This window comes from Rhipicephalus microplus, chromosome X (assembly GCF_043290135.1).
Source record: "Rhipicephalus microplus isolate Deutch F79 chromosome X, USDA_Rmic, whole genome shotgun sequence".
Lineage (NCBI taxonomy): Eukaryota > Metazoa > Arthropoda > Arachnida > Ixodida > Ixodidae > Rhipicephalus > Rhipicephalus microplus.
This window is the reverse complement of record NC_134710.1, coordinates 63,727,945-63,755,838: the sequence shown is the minus strand read 5'-3', so window position 1 is coordinate 63,755,838 and position 27,894 is coordinate 63,727,945. Positions and strand designations below refer to the sequence as shown.

Sequence of the window (27,894 nt, the reverse complement as noted above, 5' to 3'; positions counted from 1 at the left end):
GTTAATCTTCGTGAAACTTTAATAGTGGTTGTAGTGCTGCCTACCCACTTTTATAAACATTACATATGTACTATTTTGATAAAGCTGTCAGGCCGGGTTGACGTCAATTGTGGTTATGTGCCATGCGCTGAAGTTGATTCATGAAGCAGTGTGTAGGTCCAGCATCTTCACAAGCATCACCGCTTCATATCAGCCCCTGGTGTTGCTAATGCGAATGTTCCAGTTGACGTTGTTGTGCAAGTGCGAACGACTGGTTATATGTAGGCCCGTATGCTCAGATTTGGGTGCACGTTAAAGAACCCTAGGTGGTCGAAATTTCCGGAGCCCTCCACTACGCCGTCTCTCATAATCATATGGTCGTTTTGGGACGTTAAACTCCACACGTCAATCAAACAGCTGGTTATATTAACATGTGCAACTCTTGAACACATTTCTGGGCGTGCAACATTTGAACAAGTATTTAGCGTCATTTCATGACGTGTCGCTCAATAAAGAGATTGCAACATGGGTCACCTTTCCTCCGCATGCTTCGCATAACGTGGATTCCCAAGTACGTGGGATCTGCCAATTTTTTTTTCTTTGCATGAACTTTTATTTTTACAATATTTGAGAAGGACGTAAGCCCACACAGCTACCGTAAAGCGGCACGTATAGTCACTAAACAACAGTCACAAGCTCACGTGTGCGAGCCGTGCAAGTTTTCTGCCAAAATTGATACAGTGCACATATCATCCAGCCACTTTTTAAAAATTACGGGAAATATACAAGGGCTTATATCTTTTTCCATCTCGTGAATCCAGTGACTACGTTTTTTTTTCTGTTATATCTTTGTATAGCTTTGTTGGCCTAAAGTTCCAAACTCTCTTTATAAACACACTAATGTAGTAAGATTCTACGCATGCGCATAATCGTGGAACGGAACAGCGCAAGTTTCGTTTTAAAACCCTGAGCTCCAGGCGTGGAACGAGAGTCGAGACGGAAGACGGCGCTGTAGATTGGGATCTACGAAAAGCCGCTTTAGGGCCAGGAAGAAATCTCCTCATGGAGCTTTCCTAATCGGTGCTTAGGTGCGCAGCTGCTTATCGTCGATAGGCCTTTGCTGCAGGTCGAGGAAATGAGAAGAACAGCAGCGCCAGGGTAGCTCAAGTAACGTAAACAGCCTCGATCAGCCGCACGGTCTGCATCACGTCAGGCAGACGTCCTGGTCAGCGGTTTCGCTGCCCGTACTGGGGTCGCGTAACGGGAAAAAAAATAGCCTGATAAGAGCATGATGCAACCTGGGGCCACTGTACAGGCGCGCCCGGATGCTAAGGCTTTTCCTTCCAAATTTACTCCGTTCATTTCTCTTGGGGCGAGGTTCAGGTATAACAAGGTTCAGAAAAGGTCTATATATTCTAATATTTCTATCAGGTCTTCACAGCTGCATGGTACTGCGCAATTCAGACTGCAGAATAACATAAACAATGCCCGATAATACACGTTGTCACAGCGGAAGATTGGGAGAGAAAGTTTCTAAAATTCTCGGTCCTCTTAAGCGAGCCTTGACACCACGTCTCTGTCGCTCGCTCAAAAAAAAAAAAAAGTGGAGTGGACCATATGGTGCTCCCACACAACGTGTAATGTCAGTTAGCAAAACAAGCGAGTACTTTTTGTACGTGCTTGCGTATCTTTTCTCCGCTTAAGTGTATAACGCCATGAACGTACGGGTACCGATCTTTTCCTGCCATTCGGGTAGAATGTGGAGCATTCGCATTGTCGGCCTATATACTATAGTCATTTCATGTACGCACACATGCCGAAGACGAAAATGTATTGTACCGCGCGGAACCATGAGCGTATCGGTGAGCAGGGTCACTGTGGGTTTATCAAGAGGGTAGGTGAATAGAGAAAAAAAGGGCAGCCCATAATATAGCGTGTTTTCCCACGATGTCTTTTTGCAGATCAAGCAGTTCCCGTTGCTCGCCTGGTCTTTTTTTTTCCTTCCGCGATAAGAACCCTAGGACTACTGCGGGAAACACTGCTCAATAACCGGTATAGTCGGCAAGTCTTGACCGTCCTCGCATCTCTGACTTAAGTACCCGTGGATATATGTGCCTCCTCAAGAGGGCAGAAGTTCGCGTGGACGAGTACGACGTGTACGGGCGGCTTGCGACGTTCGTCATTTCAGCGCTGCGCGACTGATTACTCCAACTACAGCGTAGCCCTGGAACTCATTAAGTAGTAAACTTATTCAGTTCACTTATGCATATCTGGGATCGCATCTACGATAGTTGTGCATATCGTTATGGTCACCATTTCCTGCAAAGCTTAGCTTATCAATTGATAATATTGACAAAAATCAGCTCTATAACCTCCAATGCACAACAACAACAACAACAACAACAACAACAACAAAACTAAGTTGTGGCATTTCGGTGAGCGCGGAAACAATGACCTGATTGCGAGGCACGCCATGAATTATTTTCCACAACCCAGTGTTGTTCGACGTGCACCCATGGTGCGCGGTGTAAGCAGGCGTTTGTGCACTTCGCATCCGACCGAGTGCGGCCGCGCCGCAGCTGGCATCGAAGACGCGACCTCGTGTTTACCGGCGCAACGCGAAGTGTGGACCATGAGCCAACGCGGCCGGTGGTCAGTAAAACACAGACAAGACGTGGTGTCCCCTCCGCTACACAAGCCCACCGTGGTGTCGCTTGTCGCGCGTCGAGCTGCTGACTCTAGGGCGCGAGTTCGATTCCTGGCCACGGCGACCACATTTCGAAGGGGGCGAAATTTAAGGAACACCAGTGCACTGTGATATACGTATATGGACCTTAACTAATGCCAGGTTGTCAAAACTGATCAAGTGTTCCCCTACAGCGTACCCCGTTTACGATGTCACGGTTCGGGCACATAAACCACCAGTAATTATTGTAATTATTATTGTTATGAAAACTCGGGACTGACACGTGAATTGAGGGCGTGTCTGGGTGACAATTGTATTAAGGGCTGCACACAACGCAACGGCGTCAGTTGCGAGTAGCGAAATATATCCTATATACCCACCTGGCCCAACAAGCACCATGCGTGTCTAAAATCGTATGAAAAGGTCGTTTCGCAGAATGCGCGGCGTTGGCATCGGTGCCGGTGTTCCGCACACAGGAGCTTCTTTCCTAGGTTGAGTTGTTAAGTAGGAAGCAAAGCCAAGGATTGAGGGGACGGTTTTCAAAGGTCCTCCAATTAAGTGATGATCCCTACTAATCAATTTGCCGGCAGTAATAATATTGATGATAATAATCGCGCATGTTTCTACATAGCATATTTTCTGTCTCACGCGCACCATTATATCTGCGAAGGGACACACCGAAGGCGTGCACAATACATGTAGGAGCAGCGCGATACGGGCTCATTAGTTCGGCCAGCGTCGCGTTTCTCCGACGGTCGCGCCTCGGAATGGTCCGAGAAAATGCCGCGGCCGCGTGCTTGATGGCCCGCGGTCTGGCTTTGCGTGCGCAACGCCAGCCCGGCTGCTCTGTGGCCCGTATTCTATACATAGCCCAGATGGGTCTGCGCAACTCACGATCACGTATGGGTATAACAAGAAGAAAGTTGTCATGAGTTCAGTGAACGAATATAGCACAAGAGAAAAACGGTAGGTATGAAGATTACTATACATTATACGTGCCGCCTCCGCCTCTTTGGTGGTATGTTTTGATTGATTTGTGGGGTTTGACGTTCCAAAACCACGATATGATTATGACAGACGCCGTAGTGGAGAGCTCTGGAAATTTCGACCACATGGCGTTGTATGTATGTATGTATGTATGTATGTATGTATGTATGTATGTATGTATGTATGTATGTATGTATGTATGTATGTATGTATGTATGTATGTATGTATGTATGTATGTATGTGTGTGTGTGTTTGTGCGTGCGCGCGTGTGTGTTAGATAGATAGAGGAGAGATTAGACTGAGGAAAGAACAACCATCAGGTCGGTCTGGCTGTAAACTAATGGTTCAAGTGCAACATGCAAACCTATAATGGGATGCGAACTGCAGCCGTTGCAATACCACGCATAGACGAGCATAAACGGGCGCGCACACAAGAGTGACAAAGCATGAGGCATATATGAGCCGTAACCCGCGCAGACCACGAATTAAATTCTGCTGTATATTTGCTTGATACTTCCCTCCTTGCGTTACGGGCGCTGCGTGCAATATGCTTCTTACAGCGTTGTTCCTATAGAGCGTGTCGGTTACGGCACATGCCTGCGCTGCTTGCGGAACCATGCAGCTGCCGGAAACCCCTGAGCGCGTCTGCACATGCGGTGTCGGTATCTACAGGGCCGTGTTTACGGAACAGGGTGCCGAGTTGCAGCTGGAACCCATGACCAGCCTTCAAGCGTGCTGGACGGCGGCGTGTACGATGCTGCAGCCAATGGCAGCCCCATATCCGACGCAAGTGCCTCGCAGATGCGGGTGTTGGGGACGTGGTAGAAGTATCGACTTGCCGCGTGATAGCGCTCACTGTGAGCCGTGAAGAATAACTTCATTTGTTTCGTACGTGCTGCAGTGCTAATATAAGCGCTGCGGCATGTACGATGCTGCCAGAGCGCGCCGTTCGTCGCTCCGATCATTTGCGCTCCAATGTATACACACACACACAAACGACGCACCCAAACATTGCATCTCTTAGGCGCGTGCGCCATTTTCGGGAAAAGAAAAAAAACGCTAGCACAAAACGTGGCGTGCGCCTGACGCGTGCCCATAGGCGAAAAGCCAAGGCGATGTAAAGCTCTATGGGCGCCCAACACAGCAAACTCTCTATTGTTAACAACACAAATTCAAGACGGGACGCAGAGAAGAAGAAGAAAAAACTTTGTACAAACTTCTGCGCAGCCTTCTTCGTATTGTCTCCGACTTTCATTTATCTTTTAGTTATGCAGAAAAGTACACGCACAATACGGTATATTTCGAACAATGTTATCCAATCTCAAAAAAAAAGAAAAAAACACCAAGAAGAAAAAAACGGGAAAAAGGTTGAACTGCAATAAGCGTACACCAGGCACGCGTGCCATGCATGAGTTATCATTCAACTTCCAAAAGGTACAATGCATATCTATTCTAATCATGCACTCTATGCGGTGACTGTGAATCATAATCAGTTAACCTGGTATCTAAGTAATGTGGGGAACGATGTGTCGGATAAGGTTACTGCGGCGTCTGGCAGGCTAGCCGTTCCGCTTACTTTTTTGTGCGTAACTAAAAGGGGTGATTCTAAAGATGACGTAGCGACCATTTATCTCTAGAAATCGCGTTCTGTTGTCCCTGCAGGGAATCCTACGAGTAGGCATGGTCATATGCTGTGTTCCCTATTGATGTGCAAGTTATCACTGCACAACTGCATGGTTAAGAAAATATTTTGTTGAACGCTGATTTAACCGAATCATCCAGCAATAAATGCTACCGAACTGTCCGTTAGTAACCTGTTTATGTTGATGCATTGAGGTAGAAGAAAAAACTAGGAGTTTGACGCCACTTTTCGAGATGGTACTGGACAGCAATGACCTTCATTATACTATGCTTTCATTACTGCATTTTAGGTTAACCCCGCACTACATCTCACGTTGCTGCATTTTAAACACACATCAACGCGTCTGTTCTGACTGTTACTACACAAACCGTGCAAGCAAATATTATGCTAGCTTCTTCGCTACATTTAATTCATAAAGCACACCATAATGAGTAGGAGATGCGACGGCCCGCATTTAACGCTTGTTAATAGTGCGCTTGAGGAATACAACTTTAAAGCCCGATATTAGGGCTTGGTTGCCTTGCTGTCAGAGTGACAGCTATTTAGGTAAGGAGAAGAAATCTTACTTTGACAGTTACAATCGAGTGTTCTCCACTCATTCACGCAATATCCAGTGTTCCGCGTTTGCTTCCTCACTCATGCTTGAATGAGCCGTGGGTTATTTTTCTGATAGTTTAGCCTCTTGAACCTCTGAATATACGTGCTTAACGTATGAAACATAGATTTCGCAGGCAAACCAACAGTTGCGCACCATGCACGCGGCCTTCAAAACAAGCGTAGTTCGCTATAGCGAAAGGTTCGTGGCAGCGAATTGCGGTCAGTGTACTGCTTGGATGTCTAGGGTTTGGCGTCCAGCCGACTCAATGTAATGTTTCGATCTTGTTCTTTTCGGCCTTATCAGAGACATTCACGTCAAAAGTACCAAACCAAGGCACTCCTTTCATCGTCCCGGCCTCTTTCTTTTTTTTTTTTTTTTGCACGCATCAACCGGATTACACAGTCTTTAGACACACACTTCACACTTACTTAGAGAAAGTCACTGCAGACATAAACTCAAGTTGCTTTCGGAATAGGCTTTACCGTCTGCTTTGTTACACACTGCGCGTGTTGAACCAAAGCGGAGACCTAAAGAGACACATATGAGAAGAGCGGTCAATGGGGGGAAGACGCGCTAACGTTCATCCAGTGCAGGCATACTGCTCGCGAGGTCGACGGTCAGACTATTGCGCAATATGCCTGCAGGAAGGACGAGCTTTGGCGCGCAACTAGGTTCGTTTCGGTCTCGGTGGTAGCGCGCGCGGGGAGAGACTCACCGCGAACATCGCGTTCTGCAGGCCGAAAGGGATGGGTGTGAGCCTAGAGATGATGACCACCTTGAAGGCGTGGCCAGTGTCGAGCAACGCCAAGGTGGATCGGACCACCTCGCTGGACAGCAGCCGGGCCATGATGAAGCCGAGGAAGAAGCGCTTCATCACCGTGTGCGCCACCGAGATGCCGACGGACGCGGCGGCGGCCGTGACCGCGACGCCCAGGACGAGACCGAAGTGGTAGCCGCACGCGAAGTTGAGCAGGATGTAGCCCCAGGTAAGCGGGAAGGCCACCAAGGTGTACATGAGCACGAAAACGAGGCACACCGTCTCGCTGTCTTGGCTGTCCAGCCAGACGAGGCATTCGCGAACGTACAACTTGCCCCAGAGTAGTGTGAGAACGAGTCCCCCGAGCACAGCGATCGTGGTCAACGCTTTAAGTAGCCAGTTCCGAGCGCATCTCGAGACAGCGGCCGACTTCTCTCCGGCCGGAGGTGGCGGCAGATGCTGGACAGCGACGATGGTGCAGGGCGGTACATCGTCCTCTCCGTCGGGCGCCCAGGCACGGAGCGATAGCAGACGACCGTGCGCGGAGGAAACCATCGGCTCGCCTGTCCCATGTGAGGGCCGCTGCGTGATGCTCGTCCGGCTCCGCGCTTGCACCTGGAACGGCGTGGCTCTCAGCGGCGCGCGCGTTACTGCATGCAGTGCAGAAAAAGTGGCATGGCACAACGAGGCAGAGACCCGACTCGCGACGACGCCGACAACACAACCACACCGCTACTCAACAGCCTCCCGCGACCGCTGTTTCTCCTTTCCCGTTACTCGCCCCTTGCGTCGTCGACCGCCCTGATTCATCCTCCCTCCTCCTCACTGAGGGCTTTGCGATCGTGGCGCCATCCCTCGGTACGCTGAAGACATTCGAGCAGGCGGCCCGATTCTGCTCTCCAACGAGGATAGCAGTCTCGGAGGCGATGCTTGAGCTGCCCACAAAGGAGACCAATCTACATAAGAGGCATATGGAACCGCACGCGCTGCTACTGTGCTATAGAAACCGCAATACGGCTTTGCGAATGTGCTTTTGCGATTCAGTACCTACAAAAAATGACGGAGTCACTGCTTCTGCTGACCAAGAATGTCGAAATGCAGGCGATTATTTTGCGAGTCCATTATTACTTCACCATATGAGGATATAGCTTGATGATTTAGACGAAATTGCGTGTACTGGACATCTAAGGTCACAATTCTTTCTAAGGTCACTAACTGGCCTAGTTGATAGTTTTTTGGCTAATCGTCGCGTCCTCACTTAGCGTCGATAATTTAAAATTCATTGGCTTTGAGCACCTGAAGCATTTTACGGTATGCGTATCATGCAATGAAAAAAAAAAGTGTAGCCTGACAGTGCAAAGTAAGCAAAGTAGCTCATTTAGCAACTCGATGTATCAATAAACTATATTTATTTTGCCTGATTTGAAAACACAGATGTTGAGATTCCTCACTATAGAAAAAAAAACAAAGGAAACTAAGTGAAATGCTAAACGCACATATCCGTCAACGTGGAACCATTGTTTTAACTCGGTGGTTACATGAGGTTGTTTATGCAGGAGGCATCCTTGTATGCTGAACCGTGCAAATACGCCGTCATGTTGTCACTCAGTGTCCATAGAAAATCTCTTTCGCCATCTATCACCACTATCGCACTGCAATATTTTACTGAAAACATAATAATCCACACAGGCACCATCTCATATTGATTTTTCACCTCTGCGAAGTATACATATCATGGCAAATGCTTAAAAGGAAAATAATACTTAGTACTTGAATAAAAAAAAACTGCCAAAATTTTGTTTTACTGTGTTTTCTGCTAACCGAGATTTTAGCCCACTGCGTATATTGGTAATAAAATTCACCCTGAAAGTCACATTAAAGAAATCGTGCGATGGCATCATTGAAATGCGACACATGCTGGTGGGCTGTCCGCTACTCTTGTCGACCCCGATGATAAATGGCTTCATTGGCAGAGGATGGTGCAAAGCTTCTCATATCACGGTAAGACACAGGCTGTCCAGAGGGTGCATGATGGCGCCATAAGGCTGGGCCAGACGGTGCCGACGTGGGCGCGGCCTGCCTCGGTCTTCAAGGACCTCAGGACCTCAGTGTTGTGAATGAATGAATGAATAAGGACATGTGCCCCGATAGGAAGTGAGGAAGGCGAATGACGTTGAAAAGTTGAAAATTTTGTTTCTAATGACTTTAATATAACCACACCAACCACGTGTGCACGAGTTCCCATTTGCAAACAAACAACTTAAAGCGGGTTTCTTTACACTTCTAGAAGACATCGTGGCGAAGCCTCAAATTATATACTAGGTCGTATTTTTGTCAGCATGCACTAATTTTAGTCGAAAAAACGAGTGAGTTAGAATAAAAGCTCATATAACCTGCATAATGATACAGAAGTATCATGCTGAATGAATAGGCGTTTTTTTTTTTTTTAAGGCAAGTAGCGGTTTGCGCCTCCATAGCAAAGTCGGAGACCATCAAAGCAGAACCCCCGCGGATTTACACGTTTTATTTTTACGCTGATTGTCTCAGTTGAGCGTAATCAACGAAGAGAGATAGCCACTAAAATTTTGTGAGCAATGCACAGCGTAGAGTTTTGAGAATGTAATAGACTGCCACGCTAACTAGTATTTTGGTGATAAAAGAGATAAAGACTGAATGTTTTTTTTTTCAAAGCAAGGGTAAATACGCTAAGACTTTCTTATTTTGCTCATGTCGAGCGAGCTACCTGTTCAAGAGAGCGGAAATTATATGCTAGGGGAGAGAAAACTATAGGCCGCTCATACACACAAGATGGATAGATGACATCCTGAAGACCGCAGGAACACGTCTAGAGGACTTATAAACTGCACTAGTATTAGGCGTGTGTGAACATCGAATCTTTGTGTTCGAATAAAATTCGAATAATGAAATCTAAGTTCGAATCGAACCGAATGTCTCTCTAATGTTTTCGAATATGAATAGTACCATTACGCACTTTTGCGGAAATTCTTTATTTTTTTCCTCACCTGAGTTTGCCGTAAAAAAAAAAACAGCACGCAGGAATATTATGTATTATGCACTATTGGTGCTTGACAGTGCCACAGCTGCAGTTGTTTAATGCTACCGAGGAAAGATAGCTGATCGATATATGTTTGGGGTGCTGTGACAGCGTTGTGCATGTCACGACTGCTCAATACAACAAAAACAGCTACTCAGCAGACACACTGTTTCAGATTCTGTGGAGCTTGTCATAATAGTTGAAACCTCTAAACGTGATATCTGAAAAAGCGGTCACAACTCATCAGCCAGATATTTATTACTAATACTTCACCTTATGTAAGTAAACCGAGATAAAGAACGAATTTTCTTCATTTTAGGCATTTGATTTAATTTATTCGCAATGTCTGTCTATTCGTTTCGGTGTTTTTTTCAATGAAAATTCATGCACTCTGTTGTAACGACTTGCTCAGCTTCACACACAATGCCACGCTATATCAACTACACTGCATTATTAGTCCTAGAATACAGATGGCGTATTGTAACAAGTGAAAACAGTTATACCAGCTAAATGTGCAAAAAAAACTATTTGCCCATTTGCGTATAAAACTTCTTTACATTCAGCACAAGTATGTAAATCCCTGTTTATTTCAATTTCTCGTTTCAGTTTTTGGCTGGCCGCAGTAATATTTTCTCAGATATTTCTCTATTGTCCTTCAAATGCTTCTCTTGTTCTGAGAGGCTGCCGCATTATTTTTTTTTTCCCACTGAGCATTGGAAAAAAAATGTGGAAAGATTCGCATTACATTGGCATGCAGGCTATTTTTAAACATTGTAGCTCACAAAAACATGTAAAACAAGAAAACGAAGAGGAATAGATTTATCGCACGCTTGAATACTCCACGAAAGACATGGAACTAACAAAATTTTCCCATCATAACTTTCTGGGAAATGAAAGGGAAACGCGAAAAACCTCGGACAACTGGCTCGCAACTTTTCTGTCCAATTCGCCAGAAAAGTTGTTGGCAATGATCAAAATCAACACGACCAGTAGTACTTCATCACAGGAAACTTCATTCGTTTTACTTTGCCGTCATTTGAGAAGCTTGTTCGCACTATATCACCTTTCCGCATTACCATGTACAGCTTACCATGTACCATGTACAGCTCACCATGTACGATGGACATGTTCAGATCCTGTCGGTGGCAAGTTATATTGTCGTCCACTTTTCTTTCTTAACATTTGCATTAACATCCCCTGTATTTTACTTAGCATTATTGTTAGTTAGGTCTCATTACCATTGTGTCTAACAAAGAAAACAAGCCCTTAAGTTTACACTTTTCTCCAAAAATAATGTATGCGTCATGATACCCTTTCTTTCGGTCCCTTGTGGCACATATCCGCATAGCACGCGCCGCGGCATGCGGGTGTGCTCCACAGGTCACTCACAGTTCATATACCCACGAACAACGTGGAACGCACATGGTTAGTTAAAATGACAAAAAAAAGTGTTCAGAAAATGCGCTCAGTTAAGGCCGCGTTGATCTGACGAAGGCAAATAGTAGTATAACAATAATATTATGGGGGTTTTGCGACCCAACACAGTAATATTATTATTAGACGCCGTAGTGGGTGGCTCCGGAAATTTCAACTATCTGGTGTTCATTAACGTGCTCTGACATGGCCCAGTACACGGGCCATATTAAATATATATATATATATATATACATATATATATATTTATATATATATATATATATATATATATATATATATATATATATATATATATATATATATATATATATATATATATATATATATATATATATATATATATATATATAGTCAAGTAGATCCTCTATGAGCGGTCACAACGTGGTTTATTTCGACGTTTCGGCCTAGAGTCTGGCCTTCATCAGGATTGACATTAAAGTTTGTTGGTGCACTGGTTTTATACAATCTCAAATCAGAAGGAAAGAGGGAAAAAAGACAAAAAAACAAAGAAAAGAAAAAAAAGAAAAAAAAGAGAAAAACAGAATATAAGGTGGACTCCCCCCGGGCGCCCCCTTCCACTCTTCCTTCCACTTCCCCTCCATCTCTCTCCCCTTTCTCCCTTTCACCTTTCTGATGTCTGCTGTCTGTGTATGCTTCCTTTCACTAACACATTCTTCCCGACCAGACGGCGCCTCTTGGCTCTGGCGGTTCGGTGTGGGGCAAAAAGAGCTTTTTTAAGAAGTTTAAGCCTTTAACTACTCAGCGCCCCGTCGACATTTCGTCGTAAAAAGAGGGGTACCGCGTATTGCGGCAGAGGCTGCGGGCGCAATGCGAATTCCTTACCCGCTTCTGAATTACGCGTGCAGGGGGGGCTTCACGACTGTGCACAGGGTTGCTGTTGGGCATGTCATGCTTGCACAACTGATTGGGTAGTAAAGTAAAAACAGAATATATATATATATATATATATATATATATATATATATATATATATATATATATATATATATATATATATATATATATATATATATATGCTGGTGTTATGTCGGCGCTACGTCAAATGTGACTGGTGTGCTGGCTATCAAATTTCCTATCAGGGTAATAAACACTATTTGTGTTTTTCTACGATAGTGGCTAGTGGCGTCATATAGAGTTCACGTCTACTTCATTTCTAATGTTGGCACCGCTGCCATAACAGTCTATAATAAAGATTACATATGTACTCCTAGGACCCGCAATAACCTATTCAAGTATTTTTGACTCCGGAAAAATGCGCCAACGAATACTACGTATGATCTTCGTACCATAGCGTTCACTTCGTTTCGATGAAACTGCGCCTGTGCTCTGTCGGGAGTGCTGACGTTGCGACAGACCATAAGTTGCTCTGCAAACGCCAATATAGTCGACGTACCTGGTAAGATCCCGATGTGCACACAACTACTTTATGCACGAAATCACGTCGATCTACAAAGGAAGAAAATTGTAGCTTACGCAGATGCTCGCTGACTGCTTCGCACGAAACGGATTCCCACAATGCGTGGGAATCAGTTTCACGCGAGAATGTATGTTTCAGTTGAGAATACCTGTCAACTTTTTAGATCCTGGCTATACTAATCATAAGTCACAGCATATGAAACGTATACGTATCCTCCTTCATACGCAGACCCCCTCGGCCTCTCAACCCTCATTCCCTAACACCAATTTTCGCAAGGACTGACACTTTTTGGTAGTTTCTTTTTTTTTCTATTAACCATATACAGGCGTCACCCCCGGAAGCTTTTCAGGCCTGCGCGTCACGTGACGTGACGTCGACGACGTCACATCACGCCGGCCGGCCTTCGCTGGGTGGCTGCGCCAGCCGCGAGCGCTTGCCGCGCGCGCCCTTCACGCCTACTGACTCAGGCGAGGTTCCTTGTCCGCACGATTTATCAAGGTATCGATTGATTGTATGGTTTAACGTGCCGACGCAACGCAGGCGATGAAGCGCGCCGTAGGGGAGGGCTCAGGATTAAGTTTGACTACCTGGGAATCTTTATTGTGTGCCAAAATCTCGTACACTCGGGCGTTTTTGCTTTTCGCCTCCATCAGAAATGCGGCCGCCGCAGCCGGGTATCGAAACCGCGCCCTAGTGCTCAGCAGTGCAACGCCTTAGCCACGGAGCCACCGCGGCGGGGGAACTTATCAAGGTATCAAGAAATAATGAATATCGTGAATGGAATGATGCATATTTATGTATCACAGCCAGACGCCGTCTGTACAAATATCACAGTGCACAGTGCATATCGGTCCAGGCAGACGACAGGCAACACAAGATGTTGCCCTTAATGCTGAAAATATGCCAAAAGTACAAAACACAATATCTTGCCACATAAAACTCAGAAAACAAAACAGATTGTAACAGCAAAAACATTCCTGAGCTTTGGAACAGAAAAAGCCCACTTTAATTTAAATTGTAGGTTAGAGGAAAACATACCATTCGTTTATCATAGTAGCAGCAGCAACACAAGGTATCAGGTTCAAACACATGCCAAAAAATACAATGCATAAGAACACTGGTGACTAAATTGTGGACCACAGCATGATAAATGACAGAAAGAAAAGTAATTGTACTGCCACATGTAGGTGCATGTCCTAGGGAAAAAATCTAACAAAAATCTAAGACAAAACAAATCACAGTGCACAACATGTCTGTACACAGAGTGCACACGGAAAGTGTACACAGCTCAGGTACCAAAATGGACTGTAAAACTGCTACAGTAGGCACCGAGGCAGTTCGAGTTAAAAAAAAAAGAAAAAAGAGTACAGCACTTTTAAAAGCTAACAACTTGTAAAGAGATACAAAACTGGAAACAAGGCTCATTTTACATAAGGCAGAAGTATACCAAGGAAATCAAGTCATGACTATGCAAATCAAATACACTCAGTGCAGTTTCACAAGAATGAATGTGAAGAGAAAGACGCGACGCTTGGAAAATTACTTTCCAAGAAAAATTCGGGCCTTTCTATTTTTCGCCTTTTGATCTTTTTCAATGCGTAAAAGATCGTTCCTTTGCTTGCACAAGTTGTTGAGCATTATATTTGCTGCACAGTTTGCAACCAATGTGATGAGGAGCTCGTAGGTGTGCCCGTTTTCACACGTATCTATGTCCTCAAGCCTTGGCAGAGAGTCCAGTGTAAGTTGCCGAACGACATTCTTTTGGTTCGGCTCATGGAGAAACTGGGTAGAGGTACTTTCCGTCATGAGCTTTCTAAGTACAACCTCCGTGTACATAACTACTGCGATTACAAGAGCAGAAGGAAATTTGAGGCCACCCCCATCCAGTTGTGCGATTAAAGAATGGGTGTCCTCTCCTGTTTCGGCCGTATTTTCGGTAACGACCAACTGCCTCTGGCAGCTTTCACACTTGAGAACTTTCATTGCAGCGTGTGCACAATACCCACCAACATAACCAATCACCGGCATTTGTGCTCTGAGCTCATCAAGGTCAGCATCGCTAACATGAACACTAAAAGAAGTGCCCGCATCCCTGACACTGTCCGTCTCTTCGATGCCTCTGAAATCATCGTTGCTCATCCTTGGAAGGGCATTTTGAAGGCGAATACTTCCCTCGGTTTCGCAAAGCTGGCGAACAGATATGTGATACTGCCCACCAGCCATCTGCCTGTACTGTCCAAAGCGACTCTCGAGGGGATCCGTCTGGACTTTCCCTAGCAGAATGTACTTAAAGTGAAGCTCACTAACGCAGTACTTCACCAATGCCAAAAGGGATTGAGCAGAGAGCCTCAAGGCACTCAATGTCTCCTGGGTAAGTACTCCGGTGTCGTGCCTATAAAATTCCCACACATCGAGCCATGTGATAAAAGCGCTTAGAAAGCTTGCCTTTGGGTCATCTGTGTGGTTTGACATGGGCTCTTCGTAAACATTACGGTGATGGAAGCCCTTACTAGGTGGCTTTACATTGACAATGCTCCACCAACGAAGAATTATTTTGATGAACTCGGCAGTTGCTGTAGCATGTTGAAAATCAGTATGACCCTTGCGAGCGGCCAGGGCTTCGGCTACGTGCGGATTAAAAACCTGCAGTACGAGTTTGACGTCCCGTCGTTCAAAGCTGCTTGGATTTAGAGCTTTTGACATCAAGCCATACCCAGACTTCATAAGCAGGGGTGACTCCTCTGTATGCAAATCTCTCAAATGCTTAAATGAAGCAGTCATCTTGCATTCGGGATGAACTTCATTGTTCGAAAGCTCGAAGCGTGGGTAGAAAAAGCAAGTTCCAGCATTTTTCTGGTTGAGCCAGTTATTTCATATGCATTTAAATAGATGTACAGCATCCACCACGTAAAATAACGGCCGATCTGGGTCGGCCGGATGCGGGTAAACAGAGCTTAGCTTTGGTTATGGCAGAAACATCTTCATTGCCTTCCTCTTCAGCGAGTTATTGTCACAGACAACGACTATGACCCTGTATCCAATTTCTTCTAAGCCCAAGATCACCTTCTTCAGCATGCAATGAAGATCTTCACCCTGTAAGGTTTTTACCGGAAGAATGTGCGCCACCTCCTTGAATGCGCTCAGCAAACTTTGTATCATAAACACGTGCACCGATGTGGCCGCTTCGTTGGAGTTAACTGCTGCACCACATATGTTCCCACCTTTGTAATCTAAACAAGGTTTGATATGAATCTCGTCAAGCATCAGCGTCACAGTGTGTTCATGTCGCTGCAGATGTTTGAATCTCTGAGACACATACTGAAGGAAAGTGTCGTCAGAAGAATCAACTTGTGGGCACATTTGAATATACGAGCACACATTTCTAATAGTGCTTGGGTGGGGCAAAGTTAGTGTACCTGTGCTTCTCAGGAACTTGTAGGCTTGTGGTGATATTGTACGCAAGATGCATGCAAAGACCATCACCTGTGCGCTATACTGAATGCGCTCTGCAGAAAGGAGTAGTAGCTGCTCCTTCATAAAGTTCACCGTCTCTTTCTTGCCTTAATCAATGCTGGCTTCCAATTTGTCCAGAAGGGAATGTATTGCTTGAGCCAGGTGGCGATAAGTGCAGCGCTCCTCAGACAGCATCGACAGGTTGTTCAAAATTTCCAACAAGGAACTTACTTTTTGAACTGAGTCTGGTACAACAGCGCTACCAAGGTTCTTGATTGGTGAACCTTGATAGCAGGCAAAGACTTCAAGGTTTGCAAACACGGTCAATGACGCAGTCAAATAAGGTTCACGATAGTCGATAATGTTCAAAAACATGGAGCACTCTTCTTTATGAATCACAGTCCACTTCGGAGACACTGACACCCCTTGCAGGTGAGCCCTTAGTTCTTCGAGGGACGAAAACCGGTCTCGTTCTTGCTCCGCTTCATATGACGCCAGCGACTCTTCTACAGCACGGGCGAGTTGGGAGGCTTCTTGTCGGCTCCTCTTGGCGTCAGGGGTTTCTCTCGTGCTCTGGTCTCGTACTGATAGGTAGGACGGACAGCCGGGAAATACCGTTGGGACAGATCCAGGATGCAACCGTGGTACTGGGAGTGCAACTTCAATAACTCTCCCTGTCCTTGGATCCGTGTACGATGTCGTCTTCTCGATGCATGAAGCGTCGAAATGATCCGCGCACACCTGCACAAATGTTTCAAGAACGTCTGAGACGCCACTTCTCAAAAGAAAAAAATGCGCTCCCGTTTGCATGACCGTGTTTACAGTCCGTGTAGCTAAAACAAAGTCTACCTACGTTTCGCAAGCATCTAAATAAAAGCGCTGCGCTAAGCGGTACAAGCAACATGAAAGGAAACACGGGAGCGTAATGTCACCGCACTCCACGAAGCGCTTCCACCGAGAGCTTGCAAGAATGGACGACACCACGGCACTGTTAGTGAACAAAACGCAGCTGACCATCCTTGCTGCGAACGTGCCTTTCTGGGCGATTCTCATCAACTGCTGGCGTCAGCGCTTCGCGAGGCCCGGCGGCCACAGGCTCAAGTATTTCCCATCAAAGGTGATTTCTACCCTAACAAGCAACGAGAAGCTAAGAACAGGAGCATCTCAAATTCTTACCTTAGTGCACGAAGTCGGCACGAAGTCCTTCCTAGGAATGGCGTGTAGCCATTGTTTGAGAGCGTTGGCGTCTTTAGGGAAGGAAAACACTTGTATCTTCTTTCCTGTTTTGTAGTTGCCGGTGCATCCGGGTACACAACACTTATTCGGCATTGTCGCATCACTACAGCATCACGCACGGAAACGAAATTGCCGCAAAACAACAACGGAAAGCAACAAACGTGAAACACCGTCAACACCACGCCGCCGAACTGACCCGCGCCGCCCGTGCTGCGCTCGCTGCCGCTGCGGCTTCCCCGAGAGTCGGCCGGGCGGAACTGACGTTAGATTGCTGGGCGCAGGCCTGAAAAGACTTTCCGGGGGTGACGATACAGGCGACTAGAATGAACTAACTGAGTCCCACCACGGTGGTCTAGTGGCTAAAGTACTCGGCTGCTGACCCGCAGGTCGCGGGATCGAATCTCGGTGGCGGTGGCTGCATTTCCGACGGAGGCGGAAATGTTGTAGGCCCGTGTGCTCAGATCTGGGTGCAAGTTAAAGAACCCCAGGTGGTCAAAATTTCCGGAGCCCTCCACTACGGTGTCTCTCATAATCATATGGCGGTTTTGGGACGTTAAACCCCACATATCAATCAATCAAACAATGAACTAACTCAGGCATTTCCTCCAGCGCCCTTGAGAGAATCGTGTGACCTCTGATCCATTTCTGTGAATAGTCTAATTATTTCGTGCATTAGTTAGAATAATCTATCTTATGACCGTAGTAAACTTGAAAAAGCGTGTCACAATCTCGTTTCCTTTTGTGCTTTGGAGAAAGGATCTTGTGTGTCCTCTTCACCCTGCTTAAGCTTCTTGTCCGTGGGGTTTACTAAATAAACACAAAAATAAATAAATAAATAAATAAATAAATAAATAAATAAATAAATAAATAACATCCTGTTTCACGACTATTGTCCACTTACCATATAGTGGGTACGCTCCATGAAAAGAGAGCCGTCATCATCGTGCGTATTCGCGTTCGATCAAAGGCTGTGCATAGTCTGACGTGCTAACAGGTATGCAGCGCTGTCTTACCATTTTTTTCTTGTTACGAGTGACGCGCCCATTCGAGCAGTTGATGAATGTTTAATCGCACGCAGCCTTTCGTATATAGCAAACACGAGCGGTGTTTATGTCCGAAGTGGCGCCTTCACTGGTTACACGAATGCTGTCCGGTGGCGCAGTGCACACATTGAAAAACCTCGCATTCGTCCTTTTTTTACCCCCTGAAGGCAAATGGATCTTGAAGTGGCGTTCCAGCAAGTGACGACGCGCTACGTTGGCAGCGTTCACGGGCTCTTCAACTTTCTTGAAGCTGTAAGTGAAAATGGACGCACGTTCGTATATAGACCAGTATACAGGGCGACAAGCACCCGTACATTCCATCGTTGATTGAGTCTTCCAAAACAAGTGCTCTGTCGTGTAACTTTAGTGCACTAAATATAGACATTCTTTCGAGCCCATTCGAGCTTCAGAGACAAATCTTTAGCCAACCGAGTCAATGTATGATTCCCACGATGAAGAGTGCAAAGTCGCCAATGGTTAAGATCACCGACGATAAAAACCTATCATACAGTTATACTGACAGAATGAAGGAAGTGGAAATTTGATGGTTCAGTTTTCTTTGACGGACACGGCATTGTTCAGAATTTTTTTTTTGGTAAATAAGAGGCTTTTTTATTTCTTTGAGAAATCCCTGCGCATTTTCTTGTGGTTTCGTGCCATAAACGGATGGTTGTCCAATTTCCTTTTCTTAACATTGCTGAGAGCTAACAGGTAATGGAGCCAAGGGAAGGATAGGCCCCGCCATGGTGGTCTAGTGGCTAAGGTACTCGGCTTCTGACCCGCAGGTTGCGGGATCGAATACTGGCTGCGGCGGCTGCATTTCCGATGGGGGCGGAAATGTAGGCCCGTGTGCTCAGATTTGGGTGCACGTTAATGAATCCCAAGTGGTAAAAATTTCCGCAGCCCTCCACTACAAAGTAAAAAAATTTTACACACAAAAGGGTGTAAAAAGGCTGCTTTTACGAGAAAGCACCATTTGAAACACGCTTTAACACCCATAAATGGTCGATTGAAAAAAAAGCACCCTTTTATTTGGGTGCTTGCCTCGATAGCACCCTAAAATAGGCTCTAAGGGTGCTTTTGTGCCTGAGAAGGGTGTAGGTGACGATTCATCAGATGGAATATTTAGCATAAGAAGAACACATAATTATAATATTTGGGCTTTTACGTCTCAAAAACCTCGATATGATTATGAGGGTCGTCGTTGTGGAAAGCTCCAGAGATTTTGACCATTTGGTGTTTTTAATGAGCGCTGATATCACACAGTGCACAGGATTCTACCATTTCGGCTCCGTCTTAATTCGACTGCCACGGCTGGCATCAAACCCACGACCTTCCGATTGGCGGCCGAGCAGCGTAGCTACTGCACGAATATGTGGACCTTGCGTAAAATGACGGCCTAATTGGCTTAGAGTATGTGAAGGTGCTCTCCGAATACAGCAGAATGCCAGCAGAAGCAAATCGCGTTTCATCTATAATGGCAATTAACTGCAATCCATGTTACGAAAGCTTTCCTTAGCGTTGGTTATAAGCTACATGTTTGCTATGGAATATATACAGGAACATAATGTTCGCCCCAGTATGGGTGTGTGTGCGTGAGCCTGCGCATGTGTTCGTGTGTAAGCGCGATTTTGTGTACACCCGTGCATGTGTGCGTGCGCGTGTATGTGCGAGTCCGTGCTTGTGTTAAGCGTACCTGTGCACATGTGTGCGCCCATGCAGGTGTGTGTGGCCGTATGTGTGTATACGTGTATGTGTGTGCGCCTGTGAATAAGTATGTGTGTGTATTAGACCATGCGCCCTCGAATTCCGTGTGTGTGTGTGTGTGTGTGTGTGTGTGTGTGTGTGTGTGTGTGTGTGTGTGTGTGTGTGTGTGTGTGTGTGTGTGTGCGGGAGGGGGGCACTGCTTCTTAGTGTTTAAGGTCCCACGCTTCTTCAGACTGGGAGTCTATATGGGAGGTGGCTTAAAGAATGGCGGTTGTCAACGCACTGTACACGGACTATTCAGTACATGGAAAACAGCTGCACATTCTCCTACCTCATCGTTGCTTGCGAACTTGCTGTGGTAGCTGATTAGCTCCGTTGAGGCGCTTCTACGCTCGAAAACGTGGGTTATGACCAATTCACACGGAAACCTGTCACTGCACTTATGCACAACCATAGTTTATATTAAGAACGTTTAACAAGAACGTGCCATGCCTTTGCTACATGTGCTCAGCTAGCTCATTGGGCAACCATATGGAATTATGTGCTGATCATGTGGTCAGCAAAAAGTCTGTTATAACAACCTCGGCACGTTTCGTGGTGCGTGACAAGCCTTCTAAACATCCGCGACTGTGGATTAATTTGTTCCAGCTTCGACTACGCATTCAGTGTTTGCGGAACCATACGCGGAATCGCCAGACACGGACAATGCGAAAAGAAATTCCTCTGAAAACTGTGTAGCAATGCTCTCCCGCTAATGCCACCGAGGACGAAATAATTATTGTTTCTGGCCGTTCAGGGGTGCACTTTGTTTTCCGCAAGTTTTGCTTCACTATTTTTCGCCCACTGCAGTCGCATTTCGTCAAAATACTCAAAGAACACAAGGCTGGTAAATAACCTGCGCCGCTGTGCGGAAGGAGAGTTGCCATTTAGAAGGAGTCATTCTTGAAGCGCAATTCGATTGCCTTCCGCGTCGAACCGCCGCCCGCCATATGCACCACAGCGTTTGCCTTTCGGCGCCGTCTTGGTGGGCTTCCCCCTCCCCCCCGCTCACCCGGGCCAGCGGTCCCCCACCCGCCCCCACAACGGCGGTGTAGATAAGCGAATAGTTGCGTCACCGAACACCTGCGTCGACAGCTGCGGCGCCGCCGTCAGTGCCTCCTCCTCCTCTCTCTCAACGTTGCTCGCTCTGTGTCATCCGTCTTTAAAATGCGTTGCGTTGGTCTGGGGTCTTGGTCGCTGTGTGTGTTCTAGCGAACAGGCGCATATTCAATGGTGGTCACGCATGACACCGTGTTCGAAGTGACGCTCGGATTAAGGAATATATATTCATGAAGTGGCGGACACGGACAACGTGGGCCTGTTAACAGTGAGTGTACTGTTTTCGTAAATAGTAATCATACAGCGCTAGCTGGGCGCCTGCAGCAGCTCTGCCGAAGTAGGCTGCCAGCCATTTACAACAGCATGCGTTCGCGGGCCTGTTGCAGATGCCCGATTAAACGTGTGACTTAACGAGTTCACACTGCTATGCGCGATGTTGTGTAAGTGCCTGCATCACTCATACAGTGAGTGATGGGATCACTTAACAAGGGCGCGATTCATTGCTGATCGCACATTGTCTCTACACCTCTCAAAGTGATTGATATTGTTTCAAGATGCGCTTTAGGCTACATCGTAATAACATTTATATTAATACTCAAATGTTCAACGTGCTTCTGTAGGTGTAAGCGTAAAAAAGAAAGAAAAAGAAAAATTTATGTACAGAGGCGCACTGTACGAAATGGCTTTTTTTTTGCTTAAAGACGGTATAGTTTGAGGTGCTGATATGCCGCGATGCTCCCAGCACGTGCGCGTCGGTCTTTTAAAATATTTAGGACATGTGTCACCAGCAACAGGGAAAGATCTAGTAGACTTCCAAAGGCGCGTTGTTGTGGCCATCGCCGTGCGTTGTTTTCCCTCGTTTCTGTTTGCTGTTTTCGTGCTTTGCTTTTATCTGCGATAACGTTCGGCTTTATAACAGAATCGAGACAGTATACGTGACTGTGGGAGCTATGTGCGGTAGCTCTAGCATAAGCCATGGCTGCTGCAACTTAGACGGCGTCCGCGCGCATTGGTTTTGTTCGAGCGCTCCTACTTGCTCGATTGTGTTTAAACTGAATATTTAGGCACGGGTTGCGTTTGCAAATCCTGTGGTAAATAATCGCTAATAGCGTGCCCCTGGTTGCCATCAGAGGATGGGCTTGGTTGTCGAAATATGCTTGACGCTTTTTCTGAAAGCAAGCTTTGAAGATTTTTTTAAAAAAGAAATACTTTTATACGTGCTAGGCAGTGCCTATTGCAGGCCCGCAACTCTTTAAAAACTGGACGAGCTATCACATCTTTTATCAAATTACAATGAATTAAGATGATTGAATTATGTATGACGAATTTCTGTGCTAGATTAGTTCCACAAAATACATGTTTGCAGCCCTACGTCTAGAAAGCAGGCAAATAAGAAGCACAGCGTCAAATTTGGATTAGATGCCATGGACGGAGCTTCTTGTGAGGGTAGAAAGAACAAGAAAATTGTTCATTTTTGATGCCCTTATAGAGGCAGTCAGAATTGCACTGATTGCTGAATTGTCACAATTCCTCAAATTGTCAGAGGCGTGATTAAAGCCAGTAAATCTTTTACTTTTTTTGCAGACCTCTTCGCTAGTGCCACGCCCAAGATCATTTGTTCTCATGTAAAAGAGAAAGTAGAGATGCCTTCACTGTTTGTACACGAAGAGGTAAGTTTCTTGTGCGTTCTGATTAATGCTACATGTTCTGAACGTTGTACTTTAAGAACTGTTTTTCACACTGGCTCACTACCCTATAAGGAATTTGATTCTTAGGTGAGTTCAGGCTTCCGTAAGTGCCATTTTCGAGCTGTAGTCCTACACTTCACCTCTATTCGGGAATTTGCTGTATGCTGGAAAACTATCTTATCTTCATCATACGAAATTATTGGAATGTATGGGTTGTATGCTTCGAGTTCAGTGTAATGTCAATTACACGTCATTTCAAAGGATACACACTACAGATTCTTCATGCCAGAACAGCCCGAACATCATTTTATGAGAAGTAATATTTGCTCTTATTACAGGACGAGAGGGTGCCACTGACGTCCTACGTGGCATACCCCAGCCCCAGCCTAGAGCAAGCCTAGTTCCTGAACCTCCACGTGGATGACCGAAAAATCTTCCGCGTCAGTATAGACGAAGAAGGAGTGACAGCACTGATGAGTTGATTTTTTTTTTATTTTCAACATTGTCTACGGCCGCAAGGCCTTTAACAACCACCGTGATAGAGCGGCTTTTTCTCGGCGTGAGTTTGGCGTTTATCAAAAAAGTTGTTCAGGCAGTACGACACTGAAAATTTTAGTGTCACAATGCCTGAACAACTTTTTCTAGTGTGGTCATGGTAGATGAACAAATATTGTTATTTGTGTAAGTTATTTTGCTTAAATATAGCTGGACCATTCCATGCCAAATGTCTCAGCCACTTTGGCGACCATCTGAAAAGTATTTGAAAAAAATGTGCTGACTTACTGCGTTGAAAACAGTGAACTGCTAGAATATTTCAGTGAGAAAAAAAGTTTTGTTCATGTGGCTGGCTTATAACTTCCTGGCATAATGCCGTCTGTGTGCTGTTTGTGGAAAATTTGGTTTTAAAACTACCGATTATTTTTTCTGAAGCAAATTCGGTCTACCTGTTAAGTAAATGTGCTTCTGTAAGGTATTTGAAGCTCAATAATATTAGTGGAATTTTTTCGCCACATTTTCTTGCAAGAATAAAGCCAAAATGTGTTATGTTTGCATTTTTTATTGCAATATTGCACTTTGTATGAATATCTGAGCAGTGAATACTTACTCCACAGAAAGTATATTTTGAGGGTACGTTATCTTTAGACCTCTCAAGCTGCTGAAATATATGAGAAAATATCACGAATTTCACAAAATCGCGATTTTTGTCCGTATTGGGATGCAATTTGCTCCATGTTGTGATAAAATGAAAACTTATCATTAAACGAAACGTTAAGAAAATAAAATTCTTTTTATAATAAAAATCTTAAGGCAAAAAGGACAGGAAAGAGCGCTGTCAACTGAATTTTATTGAAGGTGCTACGAGCGTTTTTATACTGAGCACAAGAACAGGGCTCATCTGCAACAACACATGTGTGACCATGACAAAATAATTTTAACCGAGAAAAAAATACTCTTTTTCGGAAAAGATAAGTGAAGGTGTACTGATGCAGTGATCCTTGGCCTTCCTGATAAAAAGTTCTAAAATCTTTCATTTTTTCTGCTTGCTTTCTTTCAAAAACCGTGTTTTATGAAACCCAGGACTGTACCTACATTCTTTACGGTGTCCGGCCATGAGACCACTATAGCCATTCTTAACATTTAAAGCATGCTGTCTTGCTCGATCATTGAAGCATTGCCCAGTTTATCCTATGTTTACTTTTCCACATGTTAGCGGTATCTCATACACTTTAGATTGGCATTCAGTAAACCTATTCTAGTGACGAATGGTGCAAGATTGACTATTCCTGTTGCTGTAAATACATGCACTTTTAAAAGCTTGCAAGGGGTGGAAAACAACAATGTCATAGCTGCTGGCTCTTTCCCTAAAATTGTGAGACACCTTATGTACGTAGTACCGTGTAACATGCAAAGGTCATTGGTCATTCTGTTTTTCTTTTGGTCCTGTTTCCTTTAACTTTACTTTCTGCAGGAGTGTTTCGCAAACGAGTGTGATGATGCTGTTGGGGTATTGGCTGGTGCTATCAGCCCAGGAGTGCTAAGAATGTTCTGCCTTTTGATAGTGGGCATTCAAAATTAGTAGAAAGAGGAATTGATACCACATGTATTCAGGCCACCCTTCAGAAGTCATGTTAGCACAAGGGTGAGGTCAGGCTTAAAAACCAGATTGAAAAACTACAAGATGCTGGATATACCAACAGAATCATCACACCCGTTTGGGAAACCCTCCTGCAGAAAGTAAAGTTAAAGAAGACGCGGACCAACAAAAAACAATGACCAAAACCTTTGCATCTTATACCACATCACGTGTCTCACAATTAAAAAAATTGCCAGCAGATATGATATTAACGTGTTATTTTCCACCCCTTGCAAGCTTTCAAATGTGTGTGTACTAAACAGCAACAGGAATAGTCAATCTTGCACCATTAGTCACGAGAATAGGTTTACTTAATGCCAATTTAACGATTGTAGAAGTATTTTTTATCAGGTAAACCAATGATCAGTGCATCACTACACGTTCACTTGTCCTTTCCGAGAGGGAGTATTCTTTTCTCAGTTAAAATTATTTTGTAGTGTTCACACGTGTCGTCGCGCATGAGCACGGTTCATATACTCCGTATAAAAGCGCTCGTAGCACATTCATTAAATTCAGTTGACAGTCGGTGCTCTTTTCTGTCCTTTCTGTCTGTTCCTTAAGTTGTCGCGCTGTGACTAGCGCACAACCACGATGAACCAACTCGCCCAAATTAAACTCTTGTTACGTAACATGTAGACCGAGTTTTGTATAAAAAGAAAGAGCGGTGCTTTTAAAATAAAATTTTTCACATACAACACCTAGACGGCATTCGAGGAAGTTCAGAAGGCAGCCACATGACCAAACATTTTTCCTCTCCTAAATATTCCAGAAGTTCACTATTTTCAATGCAGCACGAGTTTTTTGAATATATTTGAGATGGTTGCCAAAATGGCTGGGACATTTGGCTAAAATGACCCAGCTGTGTCATTAGCCGTTATTATGCATTACCCCTTTTGTTTTTTGTGTGTCCTGACTCAGTTTTGTGTTCGTTTCTAGCTTATTCTGTTTCTGATCATTGTATTGGTTTTTTAGGTATTCGCTAAAGTTATATGTGCGAAAACCCATATATGTTTTCATGTACATCATTTCTCATAACCAATTGTTATACATCCAGGAATACAAAGCTTAAACCGCTGTGATTGTATACATTTGAAAACACTATCCGTATATATTTTTGTGTACATGAAGGCGTATATAGTGAAATCATGGTGATTGTATATATTTTAAAGAATTATAAGTATATATTTGCCTGTATTTCATTCCTATTAACCGATTGTGTACATGAAGGAGTAGTAAACTGAAACCACCGGAATTGTAGATACTTGAAAGAATTATAGGGATATATTAGCGTGTATTTCATTTGTAGTCTCTATGTACTTGAAGCAATATACTAAACTGAACCAGTGTAATTGTATGTTTTAAAGAATTGTCAATAAAGTGAAACTGAAAAAATATAATAAACATTTGAGGTGTTGTGTGTGTAGTGTACGTATACGTCAACATGTTACACATCTGATGAAAAAGTTGTGTGGTAGAAGAAAAGTTTATAAGTTTTAATTGCATAATAAATAAATGCAATATGCAAGGGCAGCAAGGCTTAGTTTTCTGTAACGCGCATTATGCATATACTGTGAAGTATATATAGATTCAGCAGAAGTTCATACACGATTGTACGTGTTAATATTTTTGCCCACACGCAATGAATGGAGCTCGACAGGTGGCGCACCATTAATAATCAGGACCACTTTCTTCAAGTAGTGTGTAATCAGTGCATGCTGATATCTATAAGTGCAGTCTAAAAGAATACTGGCACCCCTGCCATGGGCACTCAACACCCTTGTGCACCCTTCTCGCACCCTCCTCAGAGGGTGCTAAAAAAGTGAAGGACATCGAAGGCACCCTTCCTTAAGGGTGTTTTTGTAACACCCTACAGTTTTTTTACATGTACACCCTATTCTAAGGGTGCACGGAAAAGCACCCTTTTTGGAAGGTGCTGAATTAACACCCTTAGGATGTCGTCCATGAGACAAGCTCAATTACACCCTTCAGGGTGTAAAAATATTTACTGTGTACGGCGTCTCTCATATTCATATGATGGTTTTGGGACGTTAAACCTCACATATCAATCAATCAATCAATCAACCAATCAATTAATTGATAAATCAATCAATCAATCAATCAGTCAATCAATGAATCAAGGGAAGGATAGATGCTATAGTAATAATACTCATATAGTAGATGTCAAGAAAGAAAAGTGGGTGAAAAGATAGCTCTACGAAAAGATAACGTGGAACACTTGTATTTCGTTTCTGAAACATTGTTGTTTAAGCACCCCTGCTTCTTATGAACGGCTATGTTGGAAGTCAAAACAAAGAAATGGTCTCCATATTGATAAAAACAGCGTGCTATAAAAGCCTGCGTGCGTGAATTCGGGTGCACGTTAAAGAACGCCAGGTGTTCTTTCCGGAGCCCTCCATGCACTACAGCGTGCCTCCATAAATAGTGCTTTTGGCCCGTCAAACCTCAGGTATTATTATCACTTCCTTAATGCTAAGACGAAATAGCGCAGGCGGAGGCACCCGCGAAAACAAACTCAGCACGTCGTCTTGTCCCTTGCACTTGCTCCGTCTTCTGCGCAGTTTTAATGAACTTGAACCAACTAGCGCAACTAAGTGGCCTCGTGATTTCATGTCGGCTATATGTCCACTATCTCATCGAATGGCGTCGGCCACTCGAAGCGAGATGGCGTAGAGTTACTGTATATGCTACCTTTAGATAGTGCATACAGTAATTCTAAGGTGGCGCACATAGAAGTGCCGCGCTTATGTGTGCGAAATCGGGCACAAAGCCCGGCGTGGTGGAACTCATGTTTCACCTCTCGTGGGAACGAGGCTGGACACGAACGTTAGCCACGTTGAGTTCACGCTCCTATAGCAGTGACTAACGGCTGGGCATGAAGAGTTGCGTGCAAAAGAGAGGACGATGGGGATTAGAGGCGTAAACAATGAAAAAGAA

At 44.7% G+C, this 27,894-nt stretch overlaps 1 protein-coding gene across 1 annotated transcript in view; it reads right to left on the bottom strand.

Annotated features, from left to right (window-relative positions):
• LOC119176118 (transmembrane protein 64) overlaps positions 1-7,381 on the bottom strand; it is a 50,959-nt gene extending 43,578 nt beyond the window's left edge. The window contains exon 1 of the mRNA XM_037427260.2: positions 6,609-7,381. Within this exon, the coding sequence (XP_037283157.1) occupies positions 6,609-7,205 (597 nt within the window). The 5' untranslated portion in view covers positions 7,206-7,381. The remainder of the gene's footprint in view (positions 1-6,608) is intronic.
• Positions 7,382-27,894: the final 20,513 nt, after the last annotated feature.